Source organism: Mustelus asterias, chromosome 21, assembly GCF_964213995.1.
Source record: "Mustelus asterias chromosome 21, sMusAst1.hap1.1, whole genome shotgun sequence".
In the NCBI taxonomy this organism is placed as follows: Eukaryota; Metazoa; Chordata; class Chondrichthyes; order Carcharhiniformes; family Triakidae; genus Mustelus; species Mustelus asterias.
The window spans coordinates 49,083,573-49,093,834 of record NC_135821.1 but is presented as its reverse complement, the minus strand read 5'-3'; the positions used below and the strand labels follow the sequence as shown (position 1 = coordinate 49,093,834).

Genomic DNA, 10,262 nt, shown 5'->3' with positions numbered 1-10,262 from the left:
ATGTCCAACTTTGCCTCTGCGGCCTGTATTCAGAGTCAAGAAACCAATACATCATATCCTTAGTTGAGATGGTAGTGATTGATAGTAGTTTAAGATACATCTCATTAAAGGTAAATGTACATCACATCACAGGAGTTGAGAGGGGTGGGGGTGGAGGGAGTGGAGAAATTGAGGTCGACAGTGCACGTGCACTGAGTGAGACCACAAACCCACCCCATGAAAATCCAATACACCTGTAAGGGCAAATTCTCACATATATATATAAAACCAAACGAAAAGGGATCTCAAGCTTGTCTACATTCAAGAGGATTTTTAAGACTTAGTAACATTCACACTGTAAATAGTCATTGTTCATTAACTTTATTTTCATTGGTAATCCTTATCTAATCCAACTATAGTACATTGTAATTAAATTAATAACAAGTCAGGAATTTTGACATTTAATTTACTTCGGACAATATGCACCAATTAGAGAATTAAAACTGGAGACCCAATGATGTAGCAGCAGTGGTGGCAATCACACAGGAGATTCATCAGGATAAACCACATCAGGAACTTCTTTGCTTGCAATTTCTGAAGGATCAATAAAAGCCGGGAAACTTACAGAATTTTCACTTCTCAGGAAATGTGGGGAAAGAGCTCCAATTGATTATTATTCCATGAACTCTGCTACAACTCAGTCGGGCGAATGTTCCAACTCTGATGCACGCTGTGCCATCCACAAACCATTGTTCCGTCGCATCATTTTCTGTGGACTAGCTATTACTGGCCTTGTCCGGTCGATTCCTGTTTAGCACTGCCCTTGGCGTGAACTCCAGTTTGTCCTTTAGGCTGAGCACTTTAGTACAATCTTTATTTGTGATCTCAGCAAGCTTCCTCTCTTCGCGCAATTCAAAAATGCTTTTCTCTTCAACTGGCTGCTGTTGGTCCCCACGAATAAACCACTCTAAATTGTAGCCCACAGCCCCAACGACAAAGGCCACGGGAAAAGTTACATAGGGTGCATATGTACGCAGGGCAGCCCACAAAAGAGGCCACATGATGTCTGCAGAGAGAGAATATCATTTTAATCTGAGGATGCAGTGGCATAGTGGTATTGTTTCTAGACTGGTAACCCAGAGACCCAGGGTAAAGATCTGAGACCTGGGTTCGAATCCCATCACGGCAGATGGCGAAATTTGAATTCAGTAAAAATGACTGAAACTACTGTCGTAAATAAAATGTCTGGTTCGCTAATGTCCCTCAGAGAAGGAAATCTGCATCCTTATCTGGTCTGGCCTATATGTGACTCAAGATCCAAAGCAATGTGGTTGACACTGAAATGGCCTCAGTTCAAGGGCAATTAGGGATGGGCAATAGATGCTGGCCCAGCCATCAAGGCCTATATCCCATGAATGAATTTTAAAAGTTCTTAAATTTCCACAGAAAACTAATTTTGGAGGCAATACAATCTTAGCTAGGATTCAGCAGAGTCACAATTTTACAAGAAGGATATAAGGGCGATGGGAAAGCTGCAGTATGCAGGTACCAACAATATTGTTGCTGGGAGGTTTGCTCATGCTGTTGGGGAAGGTTTAAACTAGCTTGGCAGTGGGATGGGAACCTGAGCTTACATTCGGAAGGAACACAAGCAAAGCTGGAAATGGAAGAAAGGAAATTAGTAAAGGGGTAGGGAAGGATGAGGAAAATAGCTAGAAAATGAACCAGGATTTGTACAGTATTGAAAGTATACACTGCAATGCAAGCAATCTATTAAGGCAGATGAATCATGGCACAGATAAACACTCAAAAGTATATCATAACATTACTGAAATATGGTATAAAGGAGGACGGGAATGGAAATACAGCATTCCTGGTTATATGCAGGAGAAAGTGGGTATAAAAAGGAGTTGGAGAGACGGGTTGCAATATCGGTTAAAGAAACAAACACAGCTGTGAGGAGGGTAATAGGTACTAAAGGGATCATCAAATGAGGCCATAGGAGTTGAATTGGACAAAGAAAGAATCACATTGCTAACAGTGTACTGAGACAGAAGAGCAAATATGTAGGCAAATTGCTTGAGGAATGCAGAAGGGCAGCATAAGTAGGCGATTTCAAGCACCCTAATATTAACTAGAACAAAGTCAGTATAAATGGCATGGAGGACATTGAATATTGAAAATGCATTTAGGAAAACTTTTGAACTAGCACATAGCAAGCTTAACAAGAGAAAGGACATTTATAAAGAACAAAGAAAATTACAGCACAGGAACAGGCCCTTCGGCCCTCCAAGCCTGCACCGCATGCTGCCCAACTTAACTAAAATCCCCTACCCTCCCGGGGGCCATATCCCTCTATTCCCATCCTATTCATGTATTTGTTAAGACGCCCCTTAAAAGTCACTACTGAATCCGCTTCCACTACCTCCCCCGGCAATGAGTTCCAGGCACCCACCACCCTCTAAAATCTGCCTCGTACATCTCCTTTAAACTTTGCCCCTCGCACCTTAAACCTGTGCCCCCTAATTTCTGGAATTAGTTTTAGGAAATGATTCTGTACAGCTGATAGGAGCATCACTGGGAGAACATTTTTGTGGTAGTGATCATAATTGAGTTAGATTTAATGTAGTTATGGATAAGGACAAAGTTAAACCAGGAGGAAATGTTTTCCAATGGGAAAAGACCATTTTACTAAGCCAAGGTGCAATTTGGCAGAAGTGGACTGGAAACAGCTACTTGAAGGTCAGCATCAAGGCAGTGGAAGCCATTCAATGGAGAGAGAGCTCTGAATGAATTTGGTCCCACAAAAGAAAAGGGTAGGACTTGCAAATCTAGACCCCCCTGGATGTCAGAACATAAAAGGTACGATAAGGCAAAAAAGAGGTTTATTTCAGATACCTAACACTCAATACTGCAGAAAGTTCAGAGGAGAATTGGAAGTGTGGGGGTGAAATTGAAAAGGGAATTAGGAAAGCAAAGAGAGGACATGAAAAACTGCTGGCAAATAAAAATAAGGAAAACCCAAAGATCTTTTATAAATCTATAAAGAGCAAGAAGATAGCGAAGGAAAGAACAGGGCCAATTAGAGATCTGGAAGGTAATGTGTGTATGGAGGCAGAAGACGTGAATACGGTTCTGAATTTATACTTTGTGTTTGTCTTCACAAAGAAGATGATGCTGAGATTGTAGTATAATGGGTTAATAATTATGGTGATAGATTAGTGTTGTAGTAGATCATGTTGTAACAGTGACATCGGTGTTCTAGAGACTCTGGAATAGATGGAATAGTCAGCACTCGAGAGATGTACCTATCTAATAGCTCAATGTGTATATAGTGTAAATAAAGCAGTTTGAAGGTGCCTGCCCGAGTCAGACCACAGTTACTCAGGATAAGAGAGACCACGCAACCGACTTACAAAACAAGGTTGAGGATTGTGAAATATTAGCTGAGATAAACATGGTGAGAAATGAAATATTACAAGGTTTAGCAAGTCTAACAGTAAATTAGTCACCAGGTCCGGGTGAAGCGTATCACATGCTTCCAAGAGAGGAGAAAATAGCGAAGGCTGTGACCACCATTTTCCAATCCTCTCTGGATGCAGGCAGGGGGGTTATATACTATATAAAAGATTAGTTAGGCCACAGCTCGAGTAATGTTTAGTTCTGCTAACTGCACTGCAAGAAGGATGTGATTGCACTAGAAAGGGGACAGAGGAGACTACAAGGATGTTGCACAGACTATGGAATCATAGGTATGAGGAAAGATGAGGAATCTTTTCTTTGGAATACAAAAGACAGAGGAGAGATTAAATTGAGCTGCATAAAGGGACCCAGGTAGGGTGAATAGGAAGGCAGAATCTCCTTACCAGAGACCAATAACCTGGAGGTAAAGATGTAAAGCAATTTGCAGAATAATTAAAGGAGTTGATTTTTTCACCAAATGGATGCAGGGAGTCTGGAACTCTGCCTGAAAGGGTGGCAGAGACAGAAACACACATTTCACTTAAAAAACACATTCGGATATGCAGTGGAAGTGCTGTGACCGACATGGCTATGGCCCATGAGCTGGGAATGGGGATTAGCTGGATAACTGTTTTGGGCCAGTAGAAGCAGGATGGGCCTAATAGCCTCCTGTGTGTCACAAACATTTATGTTTCCAAACATTGAGCCAACAATATAGGACTCTGTCAGCTAAATCGGGACTGGATGATGGAAGTGTTTGCCTTTTACATCATTAAATAAACTTTACTGATGGATTTCTTGTTAATACAGTTTAGGATGCCCTCTAATGAGATATCCAAACAAAAAGAGAAGGTATATTCGGAAATGCAGGCTAACCCCAACTGGGTTCAAAACTCTATACCTGAATCACCATCAAATCTCAATACAGCAGTAAAATCCAAGAGAGAACTGGAGGGCTATGGGGAAATAGCAGGACGAGTAGGACAAGTTGGACAGCTGTCAAAGAGGCAGCACAGACACAATGGGCAGAATGGCCTCCTCCTGTTCTACTGGGAACGTCCGACATGTGGAGTTTTTTCAAGGAGCAGCTACTGCGAGTCTGTGATAGGTATGTCCCTGTCAGGCAAGGAGGAATTGGTAGGGCTAGGGAACCGTGGTGCACCAAAAAAGTTTCTTTGTTGGTTAAAAAGAAAAAGGAGGCTTATGTTCGGATGAGACGTGAGCACTCGGGTAGTGCACTAGAAAGCTTTAGATTGGCTAAGAGGGAGTTGAAGAGCGAGCTTAGAAGGGCTAAAAGGGGACATGAGAAGACTTTGGCGGATAGGGTTAAAGAGAATCCTAAGGCGTTCTATAGGTATGTCAAGAACAGAAGGTTGGTTAGGGCAAGTTTAGGGCCAGTTATAGATGGCAGAGGGAAGTTATGTGTGGAACCGGAGGAGATTGGTGAAGCATTGAACCAATATTTCTCTTCGGTGTTCACGCAAGGGGACATGAATATAGCTGAGGAGGACACTGGGTTGCAAGGGAGTAGAATAGACAGTATTACAGTTGATAAGGAGGATGTGCAGGATATTCTGGAGGGTCTGAAAATAGATAAATCCCCTGGTCCGGATGGGATTTATCCAAGGATTCTCTGGGAGGCAAGAGAAGTGATTGCAGAGCCTCTGGCTCTGATCTTCAGGTCGTCGTTGGCCTCTGGTATAGTACCAGAAGATTGGAGGTTAGCGAATGTTGTCCCATTGTTTAAGAAGGGGAACAGAGACTTCCCCGGGAATTATAGACCGGTGAGTCTCACTTCTGTTGTCGGCAAGATGTTGGAAAAAATTATAAGGGATAGGATTTATAGTTATTTGGAGAGTAATGAATTGATAGGTGATAGTCAGCATGGTTTTGTGGCAGGTAGGTCGTGCCTTACTAACCTTATTGAGTTTTTTGAGAAAGTGACCAAGGAGGTGGATGGGGGCAAGGCAGTGGACGTGGTATATATGGATTTTAGTAAGGCGTTTGATAAGGTTCACCATGGTAGGCTTCTGCAGAAAATGCAGATGTATGGGATTGGGGGTGATCTAGGAAATTGGATCAGGAATTGGCTAGCGGATAGGAAACAGAGGGTGGTGGTTGATAGTAAATATTCATCATGGAGTGCGGTTACAAGTGGTGTACCTCAGGGATCTGTTTTGGGGCCACTGCTGTTTGTAATATTTATTAATGATCTGGATGAGGGTATAGTTGGGTGGATTAGCAAATTTGCTGATGACACCAAAGTCGGTGGTGTGGTAGACAGTGAGGAAGGGTGTCGTAGTTTGCAGGAAGACTTAGACAGGTTGCAAAGTTGGGCCGAGAGGTGGCGGATGGAATTTAATGCGGAGAAGTGTGAGGTAATTCACTTTGGTAGGAATAACAGATGTGTTGAGTATAGGGCTAACGGGAGGACTTTGAATAGTGTGGAGGAGCAGAGGGATCTAGGTGTATGTGTGCATAGATCCCTGAAAGTTGGGAATCAAGTAGATAAGGTTGTTAAGAAGGCATATGGTGTCTTGGCGTTTATTGGTAGGGGGATTGAATTTAGGAGTCGTAGCGTTATGTTGCAACTGTACACAACTCTGGTGCGGCCGCACTTGGAGTACTGTGTGCAGTTCTGGTCCCCACATTACAGGAAGGATGTGGAGGCTTTGGAGAGGGTGCAGAGGAGGTTTACCAGGATGTTGCCTGGTATGGAGGGGAGATCCTATGAGGAGAGGCTGAGGGATTTGGGATTGTTTTCGCTGGAAAGGCGGCGGCTAAGAGGGGATCTTATTGAAACATATAAGATGATTAGAGGTTTAGATAGGGTGGATAGTGATAGCCTTTTTCCTCTGATGGAGAAATCCAGCACGAGGGGGCATGGCTTTAAATTGAGGGGGGGTAGTTATAGAACCGATGTCAGGGGTAGGTTCTTTACCCAGAGGGTGGTGAGGGATTGGAATGCCCTGCCAGCATCAGTAGTAAATGCGCCTAGTTTGGGGGCGTTTAAGAGATCCGTAGATAGGTTCATGGACGAAAAGAAATTGGTTTAGGTTGGAGGGTCACAGTTTTTTTTTAACTGGTCGGTGCAACATCGTGGGCCGAAGGGCCTGTTCTGCGCTGTAATGTTCTATGTTCTATGTTCTATTCCCCCTGAGAGCCTGGACCCACCAGGAGCTGGGCTGCTTCAGATCCCCTCTGCACCCACCCGCTACCCAGCGGTCTACACGGACTGTGTGCCGCCCAGGAGGACACAACGGGGCGACTCTGAAGCAAAGGGCAAGCCGCCCTTGGGCTCTGGGCATCCCTCGGCCTAGTCCCCACTGCAGATCCCCGGACTCGAGTAGCACCCCCTCGCCGCCTCAAAGGCTCCTCCGGCCGGCTTGCAATGCCGGATTTGTGGGAGGGGGGGGCAACTAAACCGGGATAGAATCTCCCCCTAAAGCCGGGCCGCTGTTGTTGGGATGGAGATTCTGGCCCTCTCCTGCCCAGCTCCCTCCCGGTTCCATCTCTCTCTCCCTCCTCCTCATACCCACCTTCCTCCCTTCGCAGCTCAGCCTCCAACCGTCCCGCCCACTTACCGCCTCCTGATTGGTCACAGCTCCCCGCCCCCTCCCAGCAGCTCATTGGATAGCCAACCTGTCAATCATATTCCGTCCCCGCTCATCAGAGCGCTCCCTGGTGGCCGCACTCCGCAACTGCAGCCTTTTGCCAAAACAGGACCCAAAACGGTCCAACATTTCCTGCCCATGTTTTCTATGGGGGCACGACATGGTTAGCACTGCTGCCTCACAGTGCCAGGGACCCCGGGTTCAATTCCTGGCTTGGGTCACTTGTCTGTATGGAGTTGGCACGTTCTCGCCGTCTCTCTGTGGGTTTCCTCCAGGTGCTCCGGTTTCCTCCCACAGTCTGAAAGACGTGCTGGTTAGGTGTATTGGCCATGCTAAATTCTCCCTCAGTGTTACCCGAACAGGTGCTGGAGTGTGGCGACTAGGGGATTTTCACAGTAACTTTATTGCAGTGTTAATAAAGCCTACTTGTGACACTGATGAATAAATAAACTTTAAGCTATGCCTCTCTCAAATAATTTGTGAGTGTTTCACACTGGATTGAATTTTCAAGGATTTTTTTTACTGTTTGCCCAGTAACTCCATTCTTTACAAATGATTTTGCTGTTTAATCTCACTTATCACTCAAATTGTCGAGTCTATTTATTGGAAAAGTTACAATTTTAAAAATATACGATAGGAAGTGTCATGTTGTGAACTACGAATAAATACCTGAGTGGCCGCAGAATACAGAATGGATGAACACCATAGGACATCAGCTGCTTTATTGGGGGAACCCTTTAAATGACAAACTTTCTTTTATTCATCTGCATTCTATTTTTGTTGTGGAGATTGACTTTTTTAAATCAATGTTAAAATCAGAGTATCTTACAGCACAGAAGGAGGCCATTTGACCAGTTGTGGATTGGGGCTTCTTTAATGGGCCATCCAATTGAATCCCAGGCCCCAGCTTCTTCCACACAATCTTTTCAAGTATCCATCCAATGACATTTCGAAAGTTATGGCGGAATCTGAGTCCAACACCATTTCAGACAGTGAACTCCAGATCATACTATGGCCTCTGGTTACTGACCCACTTGCCAGAGGAAACAGTTTCTCCTTAAATGCTCTATGAGAGCCCCTCATAATTTCCCAGATTGCTATTACACCTACCGTTAATCTTCCTGCTCAAAGGAGAACAATTCTGGCTTCTTCAATCTCTCCACATAACTGCAGTGTCTCATCCCTAATATCATTCTGGTCAACCTCCATCCCCAGGACCTTGACATCCATCCTATGGTGAATCGCTGAGTAAATTGGGCCGATATTCTCTGGAGTTTAGTAGAATGACAGCCGATCTCATTGATTCATACAAGATTTTAAAGGAGTTTGATAGGGTAGACATTGAAAGATAAAGTGGAAGTTTCTGCCTGCTCTCTTGCCAAGACTGGAAAATCCTGCCCAAGGTCAACGGGCCTTCACATGGTCATGTGCCGCTCACTATGATTTCCGTGGCGGCTGGATGGGAAAATTCCGCCCATTGTTTCTGTTGTTCGGGGAATCTATAACACAGGGGCACAGTCTCAGGACAAGGTGCAAATCATTTCAGACCGAGGAGGAGGAAGAACCTCACTCAGAGAGTTGTAAGTCTTTGGAATTCTCTACACCCCCCGCCCCCCCCCCCCCCTAAGTGTTGTAGATGCTCCATTATTGAATATATTTAAGACTCGGATAGGCAGATTTTTGGTGTCTCAGAGAATTAAGGGATATGGAGAGCAGACAGGAAAATTGAGTTGAACCCCATTATCAGCCATGGCCATACTGAATGGGAGCAGGCACAACAGGCAAATGATCTATTCCTGCCTCTACTACTTGCATTCTTGTAAAGTGTGATGTGTGTCCAGAATTGTACACAATATTCCAGCTAGTGTTGCAATGTTTAACACAACTTCCTTTCTTTGTATTTAATGACCTGATTTACTGAGCCATATATTCCGAAAAACTTTCTTAACCACCTTAGTAACTTGGTCTGCAATCTTCACTGATTTGTGAATATGTACCCACAGATCCCTCTTATCTTGCATCCCTCTCAAAATAGTACCAATTAAATTAAACTGCCTCTCCATGTTCTTTCTCCCAAAGTACAAACTTAACCACATTAAATTGCAGCCACTGGATGTCTGCCTATTTCATCCTTCTACCTCTTCCTGAATTCTGCTACTATCCTATTTGCTACATAAGTCTGTGTCGTCTGCAAAGTGTGAAACTGTATTTCTGATACCCAAGTCCAGATCATTGTTGGGGGATAATAAATGATAAAGGTTGAGGTTTTAATATGATTGTGTAGTGAGGTTTAATAATGCACAATTAATAAGAAAATAATAGAGAAATGATCACAGATTTCTTTGCTACAGAAAACCACCTTTCTCTTTGTGACAAAGGTCAACACCTTTGTACAACTTAAAGTCAGCAGAATTTCCAGCTGAGCATATTACCTTGCAAAGGTAACAAGCTGGCCTTTTTAGCAATAACAAAGCTTTGGAGTCAGACAGCAAAAGCAGTGTTAGAGATGGGAGTGCAGGGTGGCGGTGGGGGTGGGTAGTAAAAGCAAGATAAGCAAGATAAGCCTCTGCAATGGATGAAAAAGGTAAATATGTGACTAGTAATAGACGTGTTTGTTTTTGATAAAACCTGTGTTTAATTTTCAATCTAGCAATACATGCGATACAGTGCATGCAAGGCAAGTAATAAGTATGTACAGTTTTCCTGTAAATATCAGAGTCTACCTCAGAGGTCTTTCGCTGAGGTAATGCTCTCCTTGCAAATGCTTGAATAAAGTGACTGTAACCTGCTCTGAGTCTCCTATGGTTAGTTTGTAAGAAATCAGTGGTAACAACATATAACAAGCAAAAGCAATATACACCGATGCTAGGAGGATCCAGCTTCTCTCCAGTTCGAAAAACATGCATTCACCATCACTCTGCCTGTTGTCTTTTAGATAGTTATGCACGCAAGTTACCACTGTCCCTTTAATGCCACATGTTACTATTTTACAAATAATTCTGCTTTCAGGTACTTTATCGTCTGCCTTTTGATATTGAAATCAGTGTTTGATGGAAGGGGACTGGCAAGTGATTGATTCAGTGAAGCAGAATCTGAAATTAAGTCTAAAGCCACGAACGCCAATTGATCCTTTCTGGATTAAGGATAAGGATTCCTTTTCCAAGCACTGCTGTGGAGGATTTGGCTTTAGAAAAGAGCTTGCCAGCT

General features: G+C 43.7%; 1 protein-coding gene across 1 annotated transcript; it reads right to left on the bottom strand.

The window, feature by feature from the left end:
- Positions 1–344: 344 nt before the first annotated feature.
- On the bottom strand, positions 345–7,013 carry smim12 (small integral membrane protein 12). The gene is made up of 2 exons (XM_078237805.1): positions 6,981–7,013; positions 345–1,045 (listed from the first exon to the last, which is right to left on the bottom strand). The coding sequence occupies exon 2, from the start codon at positions 1,038–1,040 to the stop codon at positions 756–758; it is 285 nt and encodes a 94-aa protein (XP_078093931.1). The 5' UTR covers positions 1,041–1,045; positions 6,981–7,013; the 3' UTR covers positions 345–755.
- Positions 7,014–10,262: the final 3,249 nt, after the last annotated feature.

Coding starts and splice junctions, on each gene's coding strand:
- smim12 (XM_078237805.1), bottom strand. CDS start 1,040: ATGTGGCCTCTTTTGTGGGCTGCCCTGCGTACATATGCACCCTATGTA.